At 36.1% G+C, this 24177-nt stretch overlaps 4 protein-coding genes across 5 annotated transcripts; 2 read left to right on the top strand and 2 right to left on the bottom strand.

Moving 5' to 3' along the window:
- Positions 1 to 307: 307 nt before the first annotated feature.
- Positions 308 to 10565, bottom strand: LOC105675934 (mucin-5AC). Of its 2 annotated transcripts, none has more exons than XM_012373441.2 (6): positions 10124 to 10565; positions 2424 to 4238; positions 2059 to 2331; positions 1732 to 1953; positions 1184 to 1654; positions 308 to 930 (listed from the first exon to the last, which is right to left on the bottom strand). In XM_012373441.2, exons 1-6 carry the CDS (start codon positions 10136 to 10138, stop codon positions 910 to 912), a joined length of 2817 nt encoding a protein of 938 aa, XP_012228864.2. In that variant the 5' UTR covers positions 10139 to 10565; the 3' UTR covers positions 308 to 909. The 2 variants fall into 2 exon arrangements, with proteins under 2 accessions (XP_012228864.2, XP_067207651.1); XM_067351550.1 differs by lacking the exon at positions 10124 to 10565 and adding an exon at positions 4642 to 4928.
- Positions 10566 to 11679: 1114 nt separating this feature from the next.
- Positions 11680 to 12156, top strand: LOC105675887 (uncharacterized). The gene has a single exon (XM_012373366.2). It carries the CDS (start codon positions 11680 to 11682, stop codon positions 12154 to 12156), a length of 477 nt encoding a protein of 158 aa, XP_012228789.2.
- On the bottom strand, positions 12155 to 18241 carry LOC105675884 (uncharacterized). Its single transcript, XM_067351751.1, has 4 exons — positions 18167 to 18241; positions 16900 to 16965; positions 16345 to 16508; positions 12155 to 16161 (listed from the first exon to the last, which is right to left on the bottom strand). Exons 1-4 carry the CDS (start codon positions 18239 to 18241, stop codon positions 13209 to 13211), a joined length of 3258 nt encoding a protein of 1085 aa, XP_067207852.1. The 3' UTR covers positions 12155 to 13208.
- Positions 18159 to 24070, top strand: LOC105675920 (methyl farnesoate epoxidase-like). The gene is made up of 8 exons (XM_012373420.2): positions 18159 to 21246; positions 21348 to 21645; positions 21927 to 22115; positions 22193 to 22379; positions 22441 to 22552; positions 22830 to 23010; positions 23083 to 23342; positions 23871 to 24070. The coding sequence occupies exons 1-8, from the start codon at positions 21165 to 21167 to the stop codon at positions 24050 to 24052; spliced, it is 1491 nt and encodes a 496-aa protein (XP_012228843.1). The 5' UTR covers positions 18159 to 21164; the 3' UTR covers positions 24053 to 24070.
- Positions 24071 to 24177: the final 107 nt, after the last annotated feature.

Genomic DNA, 24177 nt, shown 5'->3' with positions numbered 1-24177 from the left:
AGAACTCTTCTTCATATTAGAAAGTGTTTAATATGCACGACAAATTTTGAAATAATTGACTCCAAACTTATTTTTATTCGGCTTGCAGGATTGACGTTGGCAATTAAGGAAACGAAAGCGTGTTTGTTTAAAATCCAATTCGTGTTATACACATTTACTTGATTCATCACACGCACGTGTACACGCGTGATATCGATCATCAATTTCCTTTCTATTGAAATATATTTCTTAATCATTTTTAAAGTATAATAAAAAATTCTACTTAAATTATTTTTAAAGGCACATTTTAAAATAATCAAAAAACAACTTTCTAAAAATGAGAATTTAATTTTTAAAAAACGTATAATATTTCCTATATTTTTAAATTCATCTCAATACAAGCACAAATGCGACTCGACTGCAAAATAATCGCACAGTTTGCTTGAATTATCAAGATGAATTTTTGACATTACATTACTTAACTTATTTACAAATACAAAAACTGACCTGTACTTGAAGTATTCACTTGCGGCTATTTTAACAGTCGATATAATTTTGCAAGTTATGATGACAGCATAATGCAAACATATATGCCGCATTCTTTACATATCTTTAGTCTTTTCTTATTTCCAAACTTATTGAGTAACTTTTTGAGTTACATATAACAGAGCTTGTAAAAATAATACACATGTCCGGAGTATAAAATACATTTATCCGGTGCACTGGCCACAATAATCACTTACGCACATACGTGAAATCGAAACGGCTCACCCGTTTGCGTAATATAACATAAACATGAATCAAAAAATTCATCGGAAGTACTCCATTTTTAATTAATTGTTCACAGTCGCGCATCGTTCACGGATTCACACTATAAAATTGCTCCATATGCACAAACAATAGTCTTGAGCATTTTTCACACTTGATGCGTCATCGCCTGGCACGTGACACCTACAAAAAGTATTAAGTATTATTGCAAAATTTTTATGTACAACGTTCCAACCATAAAAATATGAAAAAAATATTTTTTCCGAATATACTTTATACATCAAACAACACGCACAACTAGAAATTCTGACATTAAATTAGATGCCAAAATTAAGTTGTTTGTTAAGTGCTATTTATTATCAAAAAAATTTAATTTGCAACAGTATTCTTTTAAAAAAATACACTAGCGGTATAAACAGTGAGTGATATATCGTACTTTCGAGTGTGTAGCATGCAATACAGGAAGTTCAGAAGATTCATTGTCCTCGTTAGCGTGTTCGTCACCGTCATTTGTCGCATACTCATGCTCCATGATGCCCCATAAAGGAACGCTCTCCGGGCCCGTGGAAGCCACAGCTAAGTTGTTCACAGCCTGAGGCAGCACTTGATAGGCTTTCTCGATCGATTCAAACATAGTGGACTTCTCTGTGGACTTCTTCGTGTCTTTCGAAGCTTTCAATTCTTTCGAGTTCCTTTCCGCTTCTTTCGCCGCTTTCTCTTTTTTTTGCACAGCGGGATTCGATTTAGGAGTGGTTACGATAGGCTGCGGCGTCACCACATACACGCGTTCCTTGTTCACCGGAGAAATATCGATAGAGAAGCTGCGCCATATGAAATCAGCGCTCGTTGATGTAGCGGGCACTTCGGTGGAACTTTTGGCCGGCTTTGAAATATCGGGTTGTATCACCTTGAACCAAAGAGATTAAAGAAAGATTAATTAAAGATTCTTAACATTAAAAGTTCTTCAAAGCTTTAATTAATTACTTGTATGTGCGATTTGTCGTGGTTACTAGCCGAATCCTTGTAATTAAGATCGTTGAAAGTAAATCCGGCCAGAGTAAAAATATTATTATTATTGTTATCAGTCGCGTGATTAATAGGCTCGGTGGTCGTCAAATATTTTTCAGGAATCTGCTTTGAAGGGTAAAGATATGGATTGGCTGAACTAGGCGATGCTGTACTAACGGTTGTACCTTTCGAATATTCCTGAATTAAATTAGTAAGAAACAAAATTTTTATTATAATGTTTGCTTGTTATAAAAAAATATTATTCATTAACAAAATCGCATTTATTAAGAAATTATAACGTACCTGTATTGTCCAGTTATCGATATTCTTTTGTAATTTATGTAGCTTTATGAAATTGGTCGATTTAACATCGTTTGGTTTTTTGGTAACATCTTCCAAAGCAGTCGGCCAAGATTGGATGGTGTACGACGAGTCCGGAGGGCTAGTCACTTTAATACTATTCCTTGATTCCTCGCCGACATAACTATCGTGATCGGCTTCGCCCGTGTAAGGAACCTTTCCCGATTGGAACGGTTGTGGTGTGTACTGTGATGTATAAGGAATGATGACTTGCACCTAAATTTTTCAGTTGCAAAAGTAAATTATAACATAACTATAAATGCGGTTTTTAAAAGCGTGTTTTTTTATTCAAGAAATAATTGCGTCACCTTTTTATTTCTCTTCGCACCTTCCTGACTAAGCGTCGTGTCCTTCGAATTAACATTTTCATTCAATATTTCTTCCGCTACATCGTCGTAGGATTTTGCCGTAGGATTCCAAAACGGATCTCTCTCTGTAACGTGTGGTATTGTTGAATGTAGAGTATTGGACCATAAAAATCCCGCCTGGCCTGACGGCGGAATGTACGAAACGTCCTGGCCCCGAAGATTCGTAGAATCACTTCCGGAATTCACATTGTTGTTGATCTTCGATTTTGCCGAGGGCATAATGGTCTGCACGTGATTCGCGGAAAAGTAAGATTCCGTCGACGTGCTACCTTGACGCGTTCCGAAATTGCCAGGTGCCAAGGTCGTCGCGGCGATCTTCGTACTCTCGAAATGCGCGACCACGTTGGAGGCCGGCGGTATCGAGGACGAGTCCGTCCGACTTTCACCCTTGCGCGTGAAATCTAGCAACGGTGACTGCTCAAAATGATGTATTGACTTTTCAATCTTCGCGGAAGATCCATCCGAAGCGGTCGACGATGCGTGAGAATCCTTAGCGACGGTGGGCAAATTGTTGTATCGATGCTCGTAATTGTTCGGTATTTGCCCGAAACCGGAAATGCCGTAACTGCTGGGAAGATTCTGATTGATCTGACTCGAGTTATCGAGAAAGTCGCCCAGTGGTGCATTCGGCCCGGTGACGTCATAAAACACTCCGTTATTAGGCGCCGCCGAAGGTTGTTGATTCAAAATATCAGCACTACCGAAAGATGTTTGTTGATTTATGAAGTCGGATGAGCTCTGATGAGTCGCCGTATTTTCGTATCCCTGCTTGTTCGGTAAAGGATCGACATGACCGTGGGACACCTGAGTACCGCTGGAGGACAGATCATTGTGCGCGGCAAAATTATTGAATCCTCCATTGCTTGTGCCAGCATTGTTATATTCTAATTCTTGATAGACACCTCCCGAAGGACTTGAAGGAACTGGGTAGACAGATTGTCCGTTATTTCCCGTGAGTCCATTATTCGCACCACCATCGGTGGAACCGGATGGCGACGCTACGGGATAATTAAAATCTCCCGCGTTAAAGAGCGGCGGTAGCGCGCCGGTATAAAGATGCGGATTCGATGACGGATCAACGAACGGTCCGTCCTGACCAGGGAACGACGGAGACGCGGAGGAAAAACCCGGCGCTCTGACATTATGCGAAGCGGCGTAATGAGCATCGTAAGTCGTTTCGACATTTCTCGATGGCGGATAATCGCCGCTTAACGATGGCAATTCAGGCAACAATGGCGGCGACGGTGCACTTACATCCCCTCCCGAATGGGAACCGCCGTTTACCGGCGTCCAAGGCACTTTGTTGCAAGAATTGCAGCTTTTACCCGTGGAGGGAGGATATCCTGAATTATCGTTGACGGAGGAGATCGGTGAAAGAGGAGGCGGTTTCTCGTAAGCTGTAGGCGAGGGACCGCCGTAAACCGTCGAGGGTGGCCCAAAAGGTGAAGAAGGCGGTTGAAAAAACATCGATGATGGAGGAATTCTTTGCTGCGGGGGTGGTGGTACCACTTCCGTTAGCTGCGGTTCTGACGGAGAACTGAAGGGATTCAACCAACTCATGAACCACGTGAAGTATCCTGGCGCCTCGGTGGGTTGAGGGGCATATCTACCGATCCTGATCTTTGAAGGAAGTGGCGGTGGAACGAGATACTCGTTCAAGCCGATTCTGCGAATGCGCCGAATATTGTTGGGCTCGTTCCTAATGGCAGAAGCCGCGCTGATGACGCAGATTACCAGCAGTAAGAACGGCAAGGCCTGAAACACAAACACGAGATCATCGCTTTAGAGTTATTTACACTATTTACAACAAATTAACAAAATAATAACTATTACGATAATTTATAATATATTGAAAAATAATTATTAATTGCTGTTGCAAATTTTGTTAGTTATTATAGGCAGCAAAAATATTAATTAAGAATATTAATTTTAACTGCTAAAAATAGTTTCACCAAATCTGCGCATTGTTTTACCGAGAAAGACAAAATAAAAGTGAAATCTTCTCTTATTCAACAAAATTATTCTCTACATGCAGTAACCTAAATTATGACAATTACTTCTAAACAAAAGAATTAGACAAATGTCCCGTTGTTAAATATAATGACAACTGTCTCTTCGTCAATATTCAAGATATTATTTGACTGATGAAAGTTCGTACGTATTATATTATTATGCACACTTTCCGCACCGCAGTCAATGATATGACTATGAGGAGAATAAACGTGCGGCGGAGCAAACTGGGTCACTCCATGAGAATCATTCCACGTTGCCGAGGATTATGTATGCCGTGCGCGAAACTAGACGCCTTCTCTCCCTTGTTATTCCAGAATGGAGTCCTCGTTGAACTCGGTTTTCCTCTCCTTAGTCCTGAATTCAGCTGATTACCCCGCTTTTCGCTTACCACGCGTAATTTACGCACGTGCAAGGAACAGACAATATATTGCGGCGTCGTAAAAATTCTCTATGCCGCTGCGGAACGACTAACAATTGGTTGCAACCGCGCGCGGTGCAGTCGACTGCTACAAATCATACGCTCCTCATGTCTGTAATATTTAGTTTTCACATTTGCTTAAACGTCATTAAACTAAACGTCACTAGATTTCGCTCGGCACTTTTTACTATCTCTAATTTCAAAATTGACTTTTCAAGCGAGCAAAAAGCATTTGTAAGTGTCAGCTTCCGAGACTCTTCGACCTACTTAACTGACATGGAACCCTGCAATCATTGGTCTCTGTGGAAGAATTTCTAAGTCAGCCAGTCATTACCGAGCAAGAAGCAAGAGGTCGTAAGGCAAATACGAATGCAATGTCAATGTAAGGTCGAGAATGTGCGGATTCAATTTCATAAAATTGCCTCGTACGAGTTTCTTCTATCTATCATTCATTTGCTCGGTCATACATTGTACATCTGCCTAATAATTCTAATAAAGAATTATCTAATAGCTTCGTGACAAGAACTTGTAGTACGCGTTTTGTTCATTCTTCATCAATCGTAAAATTGACTTAGCTTCTCGTAATTTGTCATATTTGTTTCATATATTTAATGTATTTGTTTAGATTATTATGATTTTCTCTTTCTCTCTCAATACAATATTTATTCAAATAATATGTGTTTACGCGACTTACGTTTATCACGTGAAATTATTTTAATTTTAATGCTTGCAGTTAATACGGTTATTATCTCGATTGAGTAAAATCTCGTACAATGTTTCACGAATCTGGTTTCCATTCTGAAAATACAAGGTATTGAATTTTTACTATTGAATTCGATGAGAAGTATTCTCTCGGAAGCAGAAAACTGGCGCAAGGAAGCTCGTGGAAGTCCGCGAAGAAAACGAATAAAATGCCGAAGAAAGGCCCGGGAATTCGTCGCGATTCGCAGCACCCGCGCTGAGATTCTCTCACGTGAATTGAATGCGGGAGCTCCACGTGCTAGTTCCTCGCGTACGAGTCCGTGCACGCGCATCGCCTCTCGCGTGAGAGAGAACGAGAGTAGTCGCAGTGATGACCGTGTTTGTCCCGCGAACCGGAAACCGCGTAGGAAAGTGAAGAAACGAAAAAAAAGAAGGCATACGCGAGAGCAGCGCATACATCAAACACTAATAACGCGTTACGGCAATGCGAACGGGTGTTATGCAAATTGCTTCCTACATGGCGCATCGTTGCACTCTGTGCGCGATATGTGATAATTCGCAACATATCGTGTACGCAGTTTCATTCATGGTGTACACATATGTTCGAATGTAAAGCGATCGACACTGTAATATACAAATCGAAATTATTACGCTTATCCCATAAGTACATCCACAATTAGATTGTTTTGCAAAATTTGACATTCATCTAGATGGATTAGATTTCATTCGAACACGATGATTCCATAAACCTATTTGCTCGTGCATATGTTCTTTCGATACGATATTACGTCTTCATCAACGGAGCAATGTAGCACGACGCTATTTCCTAAGATAGACGCTAATGAGAAGTCAGTAGGCTACGAATACCCAGCAGGTATTAATCATGGATCGAGAATAATAGTGACTTCGCACACTAAGTCAAGGATAAAATCAAGGATACAAGAACAGGTCGAAATCTACCAGGAAGTGGATAGGTCCGATTTCTCGAGATCACCGAGAACATCTGGAGGAGAGTATCGATTTGGCACACAGATACCCCACAATCGGCCGTTTACAACTGACGGTCGTAGCGAGCCTACCGGTATATCAACTCTCTTCTTCGGCCACATTTATACCGTCACGTTCGGTCGGAAGATTACGTTTGTATCAGGTTGCCACGATATATCGGTCTCGACCGCGAGGTCTCGAGGTGCAAGATGAGAAAATGCACACGAATGCACTTACAGCAGCGTGAATGCGATGTGGAAAATCGACGATATACATAAACATAAACACAAAACAACAAAATTTTGTAACAAAAACAGATATTGATAAAATTGGCACACGAATATATAAATAACTGTAATGCGTAATACGGAGTATATTTATTATCTTAGATTTGTAAATTTAGGAACAACGTATAATTGATAATAATTATTATATTAATATTTACATTAATAATCGTAGTGATAAATTACAAGCAACGCGCTACTAACAAGGATCGCGAGTTCTAATAAACTTGTTTGTCTGAAAGTGGCGGAGAGCTAACCGCGCGTAGAAGTTATTCGCGCGCTTCGTCATTAAGAGTACGTCTCACGCTGCCGCAGAAATTCATTATTGAAACGTCCGATTATTAAAACTGATTACGCCACTGCGCTCGTACGAACTGGTCGTATCCGAACAGTGGATACAGCGCCCGCGCGCACATAAAACGAGTAATGTAGGTAAGTGGGCTGTGGGTATATTACGAGAGTCTCGGAGACCCGCAGTGAAAGAAGACGATGTAACGCGCACGCGGGGGCCGTGCGCGTATAATTCAACGGTGAGCGCGTGTGCGAGCACTCTCATACGTACGAATGTACATGCCGGAAAATGAATGTCAGCGCTAATCGAGACGAACCGCTGCCGATAACGAGGCTGCGCTCTCATTGCTTAGGATTAAACGCCATCCGAAATAAAACGATTATTGCACACATATGAGAAATTTTGCGAGATATCTCCGTGAAATCGAGATCGATCGTCGACAAAAATCGCGAGGCTCAAAGACGAGACTTTCGATGTTGTTCAGCGAAGGCCGCGCCAAGCTTTCTTTTAATAACAATTAAAATTTTTAATGAAATTATTTCATTGTAAAATACACGCGATAATTCACTTGGAACGTTTGCAAGAATGTGTCCGTTGCATTTGTAAAGTTTTGAAAGTGTATCTGCAATGCAAAACTGAAAAGATAATGATATCGTGCTGTCACTTTCCATGGCGTACTCTTGAGATCTCTTGAAACCTCGGCGGTCCCGTGGGAATGCTCGGGTGAAAATCAAAAGATCTCGACGATCTTCTAGAGAAGACGTGCCCTAACGGTGCTTCAACGGCGCGGAAGACAATTACAGGAGTGTCGAGACAGAGAGAGTTTAACTGTCGTATTTACATCGCGAGTTGCTCCAATTCGACGTGCGTCAGAAGAATACGACTTCATAAAGTATGAAGCATTCGGCTGCGTAAGGCATTCGTCGTAACCTCGCGCACTTTCCTTAAGGAATCGCGATGATTGACAAGTTTTATTGCAACTAATTGAGATAATTTCAAGGCTGAAGGAATTATTTCTGGTAAATTATTGTCTTGTTTGGAATGACAAAATTAGAGATATTAGTCTGTTGGCAGACTTTCTCGCTTTCAAAAATGCAATTCGAATAGATAAAATAGATAAAATCGGAGAGATAAAACTAAATTGAATAAATATAGGAGAGTCATATCAGCGGAAAGCATCACAGAAAATTTCTCGTAATGCTAGGAAGTGAGAAACACTGTGTCATTATTGACAACTCGATATTGCGGAAGTATGTGCCGAACGAAAAGAGACCTTTCCACCTTTATTTTGTCAACACAAATGAGTGTGTTAACCAGCTTTTTTATTTGCGAACTTGTTCAAACTAATAATGCTATGAATTAACAATGCATGGATGCAATATAAACACGCGAGCACTCGATGCTTAATATTGATAGATTACGAGTTTGCATATTTGTCTAAGTTGAATTCTACTAAAATTTTTAACAAAATACAGAGGTAGAAAATAGTTTCATATCATATCCGTAAAAATCCATATTGACACCTCGATAAAACTAATCTGCTATAGCGTGAAAGTGACACTAAAAATTCTTTTTGTTTTTTCAAGATAAAAAAACAATTTCTCAGTTCTCCACATTCTGTTTGTTATCAACATTATGCACGCTTGCAGATAACACATAGTTCGAAAATGACATATAAGCATTGTAATGGACAGTGTCAGAAATTATTGAAAAATATTTCAAATTTTGATTTTCTTATAGCGACGCAATAGTCAAACAGAATGTGCTTAGCAAGGCTTCCCCAGACAGAAAACGTATATTAAAGTCGACCTTTTTTTTTTTGACAAAAATGTTCATTATTAATATTTCGCTCACAATTTTGGAAATCGCGACTAGATGAAACGTGCAAGCGGAAAGCGACAGATTTAGGTCGTCCGAAAGAGTTTCCCTCTTCGACTGGCGCTGTGCCGAACGGTCTGCGATCGTTCATCTCGAAAGCGGCATATGTCTTCGTCGCTCGTTCGTCGCTCTGACGCGCGCTATCGACGATTCACACCGTACATAAATCAGCCGTGACTCTCGGAAACACAACGCGAACCGCGCATTAACATACTGTTCTGACAACGCTCTCTTAGCTAATTAAAGAACGTGACTCTGAAATGATTTCCCCGCGTAACACGATTTGCACGAAACTGAATTAATTTGTCCAAAGAAATCATGATTTTAGAACTGGAATTGTGAAGATGAAAATTATACAATGCTTTATATTATAACTACGGCGATAGGTCGATTTCTTTGAATCAAATATATTTTGAAGCTGGTAGAACAATGTTTATCCCATGAATATACAAAATTTCATCTGTATGCAACATAGATTGAACTTGAAAGTCTTCATCTTTTCTATGTCATCAAGGCTCTCACGATTCTGAATATATCGTAATCGTGCAATTTGCACGATTCGCCTCGTTATCAACATTGGAAGTAGAATTATGGCACATTGATGATCTGTTATTAAATTCACTAAGCTGATTTAGGAGAGAGCACCAATTTGCATTTTTAGTCGAAAACTATATCTACAGTGAAACAGCTTGATAGCCCAACTTTTTACTTTTTGATATTCTATATTAATAATATTAGTCCTATAAAATTTAATTTTCATAAAAATTATAAAACTATTGTAAAATAATATGTAAATTGTAAAACTTTTACGATTATTTTTATAAAATTAATTTATTATTAACTGATGACTAATTGTATATGCAAGTAACAACTGCTACCTTTGCTACTGAACAATGTAATAATAATTTAGTAATAATTTATTATTGCTACTACATTAATTATTCAAATTTTGTACAAAGAAACCCCGAAACCCTTTGACTGATTCGATAACAGTAATAACCAAATAATTACTTACAGATTCACGAGACTATCCTGATAATAAATGATTGTTATTACAAGTACTCACTCGTCGAACATCCATCTCTCCCACAATCAGGATCTTCTCGTCAAGAACATATTACAAATTACACGCAAAACCAAGATCACACTCTTTGTTCTGAATCCTAATCTCGAATCCTGAATCGTATTCCCGCTGACTGTTAGCCTTGTGTCATTGTCACAGAGCGTAACGCAACCGACGGACGCGGTGACTTGGTTCACTTCCTCGTCGCAAGAAGGTGAAGGTTGAAGTGGAAGGACGCAGGGTCGAAGCGGCGGGATCATACGTGGGAAGGGAGATGAAAGAAAAAAAAATGGGAAGAAAAGATGCGCACTTGAGCTGGGTCAGAGAGAGAGTCCATTGGAGCGTCTTCGGCCGAAGTCACTTATATACATCTGCTCTTTTCTCCTTCCTTCCTGACACCTCTTTCTCCTTCCCATTGCACCTTTCCCTCGCTCCGCAGCAAGGATTCCTCTGTATTCATTCAGTCGATCTCTCCCTGCTCGCGGTTGGGTGTGTGAAAGGGCAGAGGGTTTTCCTATCTGTTCAGAAAACCTTCATTTCTCGCTGACGATGATTAAGAAAAATTATCAAACGTCCCGCGCTAGAATGACTATAGCTATAATGGTTTTTTTTTATCCTGAAGATACCCCACGTAAAACACAATATTCTCTTTTTTGTATAATGTAATGTATATTTCATCTCAACAAACAATATACGTAGTGAAATCACTACTCAAGCTCACACTATTAAAATTTATTTATTTTAATATAAAAATTTTATATAATATAATTAATATATAATGTAATGTAGTAATATAATTTTTTTAAATGAAAATTAGCTCTTAGGCTAAAGACAAAGTACGAAATAAATTATTTACGTGCGCGAAAATAACTTATTTCAATTCAACGCGTGCATGCAGGATATGCAAAACGCATATAATCGCAAAACGCCGGCACGCGCAAACATGCACAATATTACGCCCGAACATTAAATCCCCAGTGCGACTTTCTCGCCGACTTTCTGACGATTTTGTATTCCGTAGATTCACCCTCGATTTCCTCGTCGTAAGACTACCGCGTCAAAAAACCGCGTATTCTGAATCGTCCGACATTTTCACTTGGAAAGAACCGTCGAGAATGCTGTCTTGACTTACAATAGCATATCGAGTAAATCCATATTACATTTCAATTTTGTTGCATTAATAATTGGCATCAATTGACAATCAATAAGTTAACAAACGTAAGTTTAAAAATAATATTAAAAATAGTATACAGATATAATAAAAAATAAATATCAAGGAATTGATTTCATAAAAGAAACTGACACAATAATATCAAGATCGGCCTTTTAGAACATCAAGTGTGCAAGATAAGATACCGAAATATGTGGCAAGGTCGAGAGATCTTCATGTATCTTAAATTTATCTTTACAACTGTGTGCCACAAATACATACATTATCTCATAAAATCTCACCTAATACACAAGCGAATGGCAGCGCAATTAAATCATAAACCTGTTCGCTATAAATGAAACTGAGAAAGTTGCATCGAATTACTCGAATCGGCAGGATGTATGCGATAATGGAGCACTTCTCGGTCGTCTTTCTTCTGTATCTCCTCTACTGCAGTCTGATCAGAGTTGTTGAGACTACTGTGACGCCCAACTGCACCATGTACTTGGAGTTCATCGAAGTGTACGACGGAACATGCAAGAATTATTATTTGTGCACGTACGATGGTGCAAAATTCATTCCTGTGCCACTGTCATGCACCAGCACTACCATATTCGATCCATCTGTAAACATGTGCATGCCCGAAAGTGAAGCTATATGCCAACAAACGACGACGATACCATCGACCACTGTAGCGCCTTGTTATCGATACGGTAGATTTCCGATAGCAGATATTTATTGTAAGAAGTACTACTTGTGTTACTGGGACGGCATTGCTTACGCCAAAATGGACAATCTCAGGTGTCCAAACACGCTGGTATTCTATCCATTATCGGAGAAATGCGTATCGCCACTAAAATACAAGTGCCCGGGGACTCTAGTTTAGAATAACTAAACTCGAAAACACGTAGACAGCACATATATCGGTAGTTATACAAAGATACCAATATAAAAAATGATTTATAAATAAATTGTTTGTTGAAGTAAAAATAAATCATTCTTAGCAAAAGTTGTCTTCTTGATGTAAAATGTATGTATTTATTAAACAACAAGCGATAAATCGAGTATGATCGAAAAAAATTTTTGAAATTTTTATACAAGTATTATATTGTTTAATAATATTTTATATAGAAAAACAGAAGAGATTCGGACACTAGTGAAATTATTTATAATTGGCAATCAAGCGGATTTCTAATGTAAAAATTAATATTACAAATCAACAGAAAAATAATAAATGGATCTTTGATTATCGTGCGCTTAACAATCATGTTTATGTCACCCGAGACATATTATTTTTAACTTAATGGAAACAATAAAAGCGCATAACAATTCCTCGTTAGTGTAATCTATTATAGGCGCGATTTGGTCGATGCAATTGCCCAAGCGTTATCCGATATTAATTATTTTCACGTTATCAACGCGCGAGCTGTAATTCGCACAATAATCAGCTACCTTAAAGATTATTAAACGTTGTAAATATTGATTTCTCTCTATTGTAACATAAATGCCGAATAGACTATTCAACTTATCATTGATAAAATAATTGTTGAAAATTATACCGATAAATATATAAAATAGTATATTCTTTTTGTCTGTCACAGCAGCATAATTATTTTACATATTACTAATTATATATATTTTTTTAAATCTTAAACACCTTTATATTTATTTGTAAATTCGTAAATACATTGTTAAAATTAAAAGCATATTTTTATAAACTTTTATCAGTTATATTTTAACAGACGTAAATTTAATACAATTTTCCTTATTAATTTATATATGAGAGAACAAAAGAGAGATTGAGATTATTAAGGTACAACGAAATTTACATACAATACAATTTCCTACCTCGCGACTTTATTAGAATTATCTTATGTGAGAATTATCTTATTAAATCTACCGAAACAGCAAAGTAAAACTTAGTCTTGCAAAACATCTTCAAGATAAGATTTTGTACAATATAAATTCGGTGAAACTTCTAAAGCTGCCGCCCATCGGTGCCTCCCTAATTCTTTCGTTCGACCAATGTCCGACTTCTTCCATAGCCGCTCTTCTTCTTCTCGAGTGAATCCTGTCATCTTTCGGATCCGCTATGACGCCTAACAGATCTGTGCTCGCCATATTGATCAAATTTTTTCTTGTCAATCGAGCGACTATATGTTGCAATCCGCGCGAGACATCTTCCTGTATTCCTGGCAAGGTCTGTCGCGCAACTTCCATCTTTATTTCATCACTGATGTTTTTCTTTATTCCATTTTCGTTTTTCGGTATTCTCATTGTATATTTTATCGTGGAGGACTGTACGTTTTTCTTTAGATTATCATCTTGGTACTTTGATCCCGTAGAATCATCGGAATCCAAAAACTTTTGTCTAACAACTTCAAGTCTATTTAGATCTCCTGCTTTACTATCGAAAACCTCTTTAACACTTCTTCGTTTTCGTTTTTGAGGCACTGCTTCTTGATAATATTCAGAATATTTAGAGTTCTCGTACTTATCATTAATTTGTCCGGAAGTGGCCTGCTCTACTAAAATCGAATCCTCGGAGCCAGCGTTCGAAGATTCCGAGTTTTTAAGATTATTGTTAGTAGTGCTAATTAAACTTGCATTTTTCGTCAAGTTGCCCAAACTCGTGCAATTCAGCAACGTATTTATGGCCTCTATATTGACGGTGTTGTTCAAGAATTTCAGTCGCTTAATCAAATCAGAATGTTTGTGATATGGATTTTCGTCCAACGACAACTGCTTCTCGACCTCGACTAGATTGCGCTTCTCTTTATTCTCGCCAACATGCTGCAGAAGAATCGTGATCTTCAAAGTCAACTTGTGTCGCGGTGTTATCGTACTTCTTCGGCTCTCCGTCGTGGTGGTGAAAAAATTGTCGATTGTTGTGATCTTTTCATCTTCTCGAGAGGAGATCGTCGTGGTGCTCGAGTATTGAGTTTCGATCTCTGTTGGTTCCGCAGACGACGGCTGAGTTTTCGTCGTTATTGTCGGAGGAATTGACGTGTCGAATGTTGATTGATCCTCGGTAATTTCTTCCTCAGAACACACCTCCGACTCGCAGGATTTAATCGTCGTCTTACTGCAATTTCCGGACTCACAGCCCTCTGAATTGCTGACGTACATGCAATCCTCGGAGTTCTCGCACGAATAATCAATCTCGCCGCTTGTCGTCGGTGACAGAGTCGTTGATTTGACCTCCGATGACGCAATAATTTTCATTTCAATCATCGTCTTTTTAATTTCACTACTTTCCTCAAATGTCGCGGTTGTGCTTTCAATTGGAGTTAATGATTCAGATATTTTGCTCAAATCCTCGCCAGGTATTTCAGATTCTCTCGCGAATTCAGTAAATGATGGTACTGCAGTTGTACCTTGCTCAGTACCAATTTCACTTGAACTTGTCTCATCTGAAGATGTAACGTAATCAGTTTTACCTAATTCTTCGCTTGTCGACTCAACAAAACTACTAACTTCTTCAGAGATCGATTCTTCCGTCACGCTGCGACTTGTCGTTATTTTTGTCTCAACATCCTTAGATGTTGTGATTTTATCTGTTGGTTGAGATGCACGAGTTTCCGAAGATTCTATTAATTCTGTCGTGGATGTAGGCGGAATTATCTCTTCAGTCGTTAAAATGGTTTCTGAGACACTCTCGCTCGAAAAAGGTTCCGTGATCATGAATTGAATATCCTCACTCGAAGGCTCTTTCTCCGTCGTTTTGCCATTATCAATCAAAGTTGAAACTTCTGGCACCTTCGTGCTCATCGACGGTGCTTCGCTCTTTGCAGTTGCTTCCGTCGTAATCGATAATTTAGTGGACAACTCCTTTGAAGACGGCGTGGTGAGTTCTTGAATAATGCATGCTGGATCTGACGAATTCTCCTCACAGTCTAACTTTTCAAAAGTGGTAATAGATGTTTCGGTCGTTGATTTTGCCTTTTCAGAGAATGACGTTGATGAACTGATCTCTTCTTCACTCTCTTCTTCACTTGTCGACTCCGTAATAACCTTTTCAGTCGTACTGATTTCATACTTCGTTGAAATACCGTCAGTTGTCGCGGTCACTTCGTGAGTGCTGCCTTCCGTGTTTTTACAAGATTCAACAATATTATCTGCGCTACCGTCTTTGACTTCCTCTCCTCTTTCCGTGCAGGATTCCTCCTCGGTCTTTGTCGCCGTTAACTTGGAACGCAACTTGGGACTGACTTTAATCTCCACTCGCTTCTTCGGATTTTTTGTGCCATCATTCCACTCTATAATGGTTTTAGTAATCACTGGACCGACGCCGCATTTCACTCTCTTGTGTTGCCAGACGACGATGTCGCCAACGTGACTGATCGAGGTGAAATTGACGACTCTACTAATCTTAGTGTCTTCATCTATGACCTCGAACAGACTTGTCTTACCAATATTGGAATCATTCGCCGACAATTCGCCCTCAAGCCTCTTGCACTCGAGATATCTGTCCGGTATAGTCGCCGAGTTTTCGAAGGAAATCGTGTACTCGCGAATCACCAGCCTATTCGGCGGTCGAACGGTCTTATTCTCCTTGATGGTCGTCGTTTCAATCCAGCATAGAGTGATATCTTCGCCCTCGTGAACGCTACTAGTTCTCTTTGCCTTGGAATTATTGCCGAATACGTTATCAAACTCCTTGTCGACGCTCAGATTGCTCGTTGTGTTTCCGACGAAGCTGCTCGTGTATCTCTGGTTCTTCTTTTTGTTGCTCGCGCAATTTGTCGACTGTTCTTCCTTGATGTCCTCTAATGACTGATATTCTGAGAGCGGTGTGGAATCTTCCTTCGAGAGCGTTAACTCGGGATGTTTATTGTAAGGTTTATGGAGACCCAGGATATTCACGTTTACGTTTTGATTATGATTCATGCTGTGCAAACAAAAATAAGAAGCTAAATAATTAACAATAATAGTGAAAATTAAATTTTGTATCAGTTTTATTTGCGTCGTTATTTTTCCTTATCTTCAGAATTATTTGAATTATATTTTACTCTACCGATTTATTTTACTAGTTACATATTTTACTTTATTAATTACATTTCAAATTACTAACACTCTGTCCTCCTGCGACCCATGACCATTTAAATTTCTAATCGTTTCATCGTTATCACTGTCAAAGCCCAATAGTACCGCCTGTCTCCTGGCGCGAGACTGTGCAGGAGTATCACTCCAATTATTTTCAGAACCTTTGTTTTTCTCTTTGAAAATATCCTGGATCTGAAGAATTTAATAAATGCAGAAAAAGTTAATGATAAGATTGAAAGAATTTAAAGAAAGTAATTTAAATGCATTATATAGACACATTATAGAAATAAAGATACAAATTTATATATATTACAATAGATTCTATTAATGCGCAAAGTTAATAGTATTTGTTTCTCGATCATAAATATTTAGAATTTACTCGGAAAATTTACCCATGTTGAACCGACAAATCCTATTGAAAACGTTGCAATTGCAATAAAGCATAATTACTAGTAAAAAATTTGAAGTATTGTTTCATGAAACATCTGAAAACTCAATAACAATAATATAAAAAAATGTAACTAAAATAAGCAAAAACATATTACAAAATAACAATAATTGTACGTATAATCGGTTTACATACTCGACTTGCAACTGATGAATAAGTGGCAAGTGGAATTGCATCGTTATGTTTAATCCAACAGCAGATCTATTTCAATCAAACAAATGTAATATTCAGTTTAAAGTTATTATTTGTAGCACAACTAAAATTATATTTTGATACTAACAATATGCATAACTGAAATATAAATAATCACGTACATAATTGGAATAGAAGCAAATAATTAATTTTACCAAAATATGTTTTATGAAGACACAATGTTTAATATGGCTTGAATTAATATAAATTATAATAGTGATTTAATTTTGAAAAATTCTAGTTTCACAATTAATTCAATTGATTCATGCAAAGTTAACGATATCTCAAGAGATAAATCAACAAAACGATCGCACAATGCGGCGGCGTAAAAATGAGAATGATTGAAGAATAAATTATATATTACGACACAAGATAAAAACAGCAATATCCGCCGAAAGCGATCAACGAATAATTTAATTGTTTTCTAACATTGCAACACTCGATGTATTTTATCGAAGTGATAAAAATTGGAAAAAAAATTTACTAAAAATATAATATTTTTTAACTAATCTTATTCTCTTTATATAGATATCTTTATCATTTTTAAAACCTTTTTTCCATATTTAAGATAATTTTGGTATGTATTTGATAAATTTAATATCTATGAATTTGTACTTGTATTTTATCATACTAACGTGCAATTATATTTAAATTAAATAAACATTATTTATTGTAAAATGTAAAAAAATATTTTCTGGTAATATTTCAAGTTCATATTAGTTTTTAAATATTTTGATTAAATAATATTAACAAAAGAATAACCTACCGCCAGAAAAAAGGGCAGGGTGTAAGGCGCGCGAATCAACATCGCCGCCAAAATGTTTCTGTCTCTTCTCTATTTGTTTCAGATCTCTCTTCTATCTTGTTTTAACTAGCAAACACAATCCCCACTCAATATTAGATTAAGACTCTTAATATTATTGGCAAAATTGCTAATCTTTCACTATACAAGTTAATCTACTTGATGACGTCAATAAGTTTTAATTAAATATTTTATTTTTAACTAAAAAATAATAGATTAGATAATAATTAAAAATAATTAACTAATTACAATTGAATCACGTTTTCAAAAGGATCAAACTGTTGTTTCTCGTTGATATTAATCACGACAATGATTGAGAATTTCGATGATGCACGTTGACGGCAACACTCGTCTAATGTTGAATTAAAGTCTGTTGGTCTCAAGTGCCAACTCGGCTGAACCTAGCACCTTCGGTAAATGCAAACCACCGCCCCCACCTACCATTAAATCCCTCCAACCCCGTTCTATATTAAATCCCAACATCTCGGTCTTCCGGACTTGTTATCAGCTACACTAACGTCGCGTTCATAGCCTTCTTGTTATTTTCTTCCTTATTGTCTCGACGATCGATCGATCAATCCATACAATGCATTTCGGCCGCCAACGCGATCCGAACAAGAATCATTCACTATCGTTGGAATAATTACTTTATCAAAAAACCTTATGAAACTAAGTGTTCTGTGTGTTCAAATTAATCGAATACTTCGTAGGATCTGTTAATAATTTTCGGATAACTGATTGAGTAAACCGCTGTATATAATTTTCTTAAATAGTATTAATAATAAATAAATATTTTTATATCTCTCATTCCTTTTTAATTTGAGCTTTATATTAAATTTATATATAAGACTGCAGTATTTTTTTATTAAAAGGTGTTTACAAATTTTTATTTTAAAGTCTTGAAAGATCTTGAAGAATCTTGGAGTTACGTTTATTTTCTTGATAAGATTCTATACTCGGCTGTATCATTTTAATTTAACAAGCAGTCGATGATTGACCGTGAAACGTTTAATCTAAAAATTTTGTTCGTTACGCACGATAAAACTTTGTCGCTTTGTTCGTCTCTATAAGAAGAACATCTTGCTCACCATATCTATAATTTTAATGAATTGCAATTGTCTCGCGTCCTTGAATTATGATAATGCAAATACTCGCTTATAAAATAAAATTTATTTTTATTTTATATTTAACTATGTTCGTATAAAAATATTCAAGTCTTTTAGTCGATTTTCATAGATGACTTAGATTTTTATACAATAATATTATAACTATGCACAGACTGTTTTAGAAATTAATTATAAAATTTCTTTCTTAGAAATAAAATGATTGCATATATAAAATTAATAAATTTAAATCGGTATTTGTTAAATACTTTTGAATTTCTTATTCACTATTGTATGTAAAAACATTCTTTATCAAGTTTCTAACAAGAGCTAAATTATCGTAACACGTGAAACAATATTTTATTCAATACACACAACATAAATGATTCGGCTGAGAACTCTAATTAACGCGCAGAGGAAAATAAAAAGTCGCCCATGTTTTTCCAACGATTAATAACATTTACTCCCTTTTCTTCTCCCTTCTTTTCTTATGTTCTTACCAGCAATTCATTTGATATCGTTACACATACGTTACACGGCTTTGCGGCTACCTATTGTATATTGACGGAAGTAAAAATAGGTACACTGCTTTATATGCTCTTTTGTTTCTCTCTAGACGTTTTATCGCTACTGAGACCAAGATGAAATAATTTACCGTTCATCGCATGCACATGCTACAATTTTGAGACAATTTGAAATCAATGATTATTTTTAATTGCTTTTTTTAACAAATTTTTCCACAGAGAAAGTTTTAAACTTTGCTACGAAAAAGAAATTAAAATTAAAATTATTCTTATAATAAAAACACGTAAAAATAAAGCTTATTTGTTATTTCTCCATTTGATTCGCAAATAGTTTCAAGAATATGAATCTATTAAATAGCAATAATATTCTTATTTTCTTTTTTTAAGAATATTTATTGATACCTTGTTGATATTTAAGCATAATAAGAAAAGTAATATTGTTAATTCAATCTATCTTATGCATATGCGTTTTAAAATCTAAATTATTTTTAATTGGTAATTGATGATTGATACTAACAAAGATTGCCACAAAATATAATTTGGGACACCAAAATATAATTTATTAACAAGTCGCCAATAGCTATAACAGTGTCAACAACCTGTATATTATGAATATGGTAATTCAACCGAATCGCGGTTGAATTAATTCGAAGAATTTAAGTGGCTAGCGTTGATCGTTAACCGCCTTCTCGATCGTTCTCATTTCGATTTGACGTAGCGTGTAAAGCGGAAGAGGAAAACCGATTGCGAGTGAAGAATAGAAAAAAGAAAATGGAAAGATCGCGTGCGAGCGCAAAATCGTAAACGCTGTTGCGCAAAGTGTTAGCCGAACACTGAAATGGCAAATCGGAGATCGCATACGTTTTGATGTGCGCGATTGTTTGGAATTGCAAAGTGCAATTTTCGCGTCTGCCGTTTATAACTTCGGTAATCACTTCGCACCTCATTGTTAGCAATGACCTGTGTTCAACCTATTAACATTATATTATACAATATGCAAATATTATACGACACTTTCGTCCTTCTATGATTCTTATACTCGCTTTATAGATTCATTCTGAAATATTTCAAACTCTAACCATATATTTTTGATGCACAGCATTTGCAAGCAGATTTTCGTCACATGTCGTGACTGTATGAATGTGCGCTTCCTGCAATTTATAATACATAGCTAATGCACTGTTGCTTCATATTTAATGATATTATCTCAATGTTTTAAATTTTAAGTTGTATTTTTTATTAATTTGATATTTTTCAGGCTAAATTGCGCGCGTATAGCGCCGATCGAACATTAATATCTATATATGTTGATATCCAAAAGTGTTGCATAATATGTACAAAAATTATGCCATATTATGTCGCAAATTATTGCAAAAAAACTCTGTGTGGTAAAAGACAGACTGTCTTACACACTGCGTGCACGTGAATGTGTGGCTATATTTATATGCGATTGCAACCTTGAGCCAAAATCTTCTTGGGTAATATGGGCGGTGAAAGGTTTTCCTCATATAGCGGAATTTCTACAGAATCGAGTGCAGTTCGAAATGGTATCCGTTACCGTGAATAACAATTTTACGTGCGCGAGATAAAACATATAAAAATATATCAAATATATATATTTAATTAATATTTGTTCATCGCATATAAGATTTATTAATTTGTGATAATGTACTTAAGTTATTTTTATAAAATGTAAAAAAGAATAAAAAGGTCTTAGAATAAAAACAACTCCTAATAACATTATTTTTACTGCTCTCTCGCTTAAATAATAAATAAAAAATGTGGTTTATAATAATTTGTCTGACAATATTCATAATAAAAATCGTGCACGACTGGCAACGACCAAGAAAGTTTCCGCCAGGTAAATAAAATTACATCTTTCTTATCTTCCTTAAAAATTATGTGAAAGTTAAAAGCATTTGGTTTTTTGTTACACAATATTTACGAAACATTTTATTCGAGGACCTCGCGGCCTGCCGATCGTGGGAAATATATTGGACTTGAAACGTCTGGTCGACAAGATGAAATTTTATAGTCATGCTTGGTGTCATTTAGCCGACATTTACGGATCCATCGTCGGCTTAAAGCTCGGCATATCTGAGCCGCTGATCATCGTTTCCGGTAGGGATGCTGTGATTGAAATGATGAGTCGACCTGAGTTCGATGGTAGGCCTAATGGATTCATACATAGACATCGAACAGGGGGTAAGCGAAGAGGTGTGATATTTACCGATGGCGATATCTGGCGAGATCAAAAAAGGTCTGTATATGTTTATCATACTAAATTTTTTTAATAAATAATGTTTTTATGATTATTACATTACTACATTTTACTATCAATATAAAAGAAGTAATAATTCTTATTTTTAACAGTCTTAATATTTTTAAGAGTTTCTAAAATGTTACATTAAACTTAATATTTTAAGTTAGAAGATTAAAAAGTGTTTGTAAATTTTATCTTTGAAATGCTCTTACATTATTCTTAACGCATAAAAAAAAACTAAACAAATTAAACTAAATTATAACTTATTGTAAGTTCAGATTTATTCTGAAAACATTAAAAGAATTTGGATATGGAAAAATTGCGATGGAGGATATAATATTAAACGACGCCGTTTCCTTAACGAGCATAATAGAATCGTCGGCTAAATCTGGACCCCTTACGAATTTATACGATATCACCTCAATAGCTGTTCTCAACAGTTTATGGACATTAGTCGCTGGAACAAGGTATAATATAAAAATTGCATACAATATTATGTGCAATTAATTTTATTAAAAATAACATTTAAACGTATTATTTATAGATTTGACTTAGAGAAAAAAAATTCGAAATTAATGGAAATTTTATCAATAATAAATGATATTGTCAGAAACATTAATGTCACTGGAGGCATATTGACTCATTTACCTTTTTTGAGACATATTAGCCCAGGATTGACTGGATTTACCGCACTAAATCAAAGACAAATACGAGTGTTCCAATTCTTTAAGGTAATACTACATGTTTGCTTTAACAATGTAATTTCTATGGATACATAATGTCTTGTTGCAGAACGAAGTAACGAAACACAAAGCTGAAACACACGGAGAACTCAGAAACTTTATTGACGTTTATCTAGCGGAAATAAAGAAACAATCAAATTCAACTGTATCGTATTTTGATGGTAATGTTTTTTAAGAATAATTAAAAAAATTTTTTTTAATTCTTATATAAGAAAAACACAAACTCAAATATTTATTAGATTTTCTGCGTATTATAGATTTTTGTCTTATAACGCATAAAAATGTGTAATTTTATAAAAGAAAATATATTATATATAAGTGGCTTATTTTAATAATCTTTTAATAAACTGTTTTATAAAATCATTAAACTCATATACATTCTGGTTAAAGTTTCGAAAATTGAACCGCGCAAATAATTACGAAATATTTTTGTTCCAGAGGAACAATTAATTAGCGTCGTGAAAGACCTCTTTACTGCCGGTGTAGAAACGACGAATAACACAATTGGCTTCATAATTACGTATCTTGTAGTGAAACAAGATGTACAAAGAAAGGTACATGAGGAAATTGATAGAGTGCTAGGCAAGGAAGTCTTACCTCGCATCGCGGACAAAAATCGGTACACACGAATTTGACAATATTGCTCACGGTATCATTTATAACAAGTTTACAGAAAACCGCAAATTTTCAGACTGCCATATTTAAATGCAACAATAGCGGAAGTGTCAAGACTAGCAAATGTGGGTCCCACCTCAGTCGCTCATCGAGCAACGACTGACACTGTTTTACTGGGTTATGAAATAAAAAAAAATTATACTCTGTTGGCTAACTTAAGAAGCGTCCATTTGGACGAGAAACATTGGGGTGATCCTAAAAAGTTTCGACCTGAAAGATTTATTAACGACAAAGGAGAATATGTTGAAGATCCATGGTTAATGCAGTTTGGCTTTGGTAAAAAAAATGTATATTTTATACGTAATGTACAGAGTGTTTCATAATATTCGTGCCAATGCTCGTGTGCGGGTAGAGCGCGGTAAACTGGCGCGGAAAAGAAAAGTTTTTATGCAATTTTCGCAATAATAATTGAAATATTAATTAACCCTTTCACTTCTACTGGAACAAATTTGTCCCGCGATATGTTGAAATATTCTACTGGAACATATATGAGACGAGTTGCCATTTGAACAATTAGTATCAGTAGATTCTAAAAATTTAGATAAATTCAGTATTCAGTTTATTTTTGAAGTATATTATATTTTTAAATTGCAAAAATAGTTTTTTGCAATTTAAAACGCAATGCAAAACGCGCTACCATTCGTCAATCCTTTTTAACAGTTCAATTAGTACTGCGAAAATTGCAAAACGGTAAAAGACGTTTCTGTTCAGTTTACCGCGCTCTACCTGTACACGAGCGTTGACGCAAATATTATTTAACACCATGTATAAATAAAAAAGAATATAATATTAATAATTTAACAGGTCGTAGAAAGTGTTTGGGCGAGACCTTGGCGAAAAACAATATATTTCTGTTCACTGCGTGTCTGCTACAGAAATTTCAGTTTGTGTTGCCGCCAAAACATTCTAATCCTGAATTAGATGGTATTGATGGCTTTACGATCGCGCCACCTGATATAAGTATTATTGCTGTCAAAAGAGCATAACTGCTTCGTTGTTGTATAAGCGACATACAAAATAATGTTATATTTGTACAATAATAACATTGACAAAAAGATAATCATAATCTTATAATTATCTTTCTCTCTCTCTTTCTCTCATCTCTCTCTCT

The sequence above is a fragment of the Linepithema humile genome, chromosome 3 (assembly GCF_040581485.1).
Source record: "Linepithema humile isolate Giens D197 chromosome 3, Lhum_UNIL_v1.0, whole genome shotgun sequence".
Classification (NCBI taxonomy): Eukaryota; Metazoa; Arthropoda; class Insecta; order Hymenoptera; family Formicidae; genus Linepithema; species Linepithema humile.
This window is presented reverse-complemented; position numbering and strand designations above follow the sequence as displayed.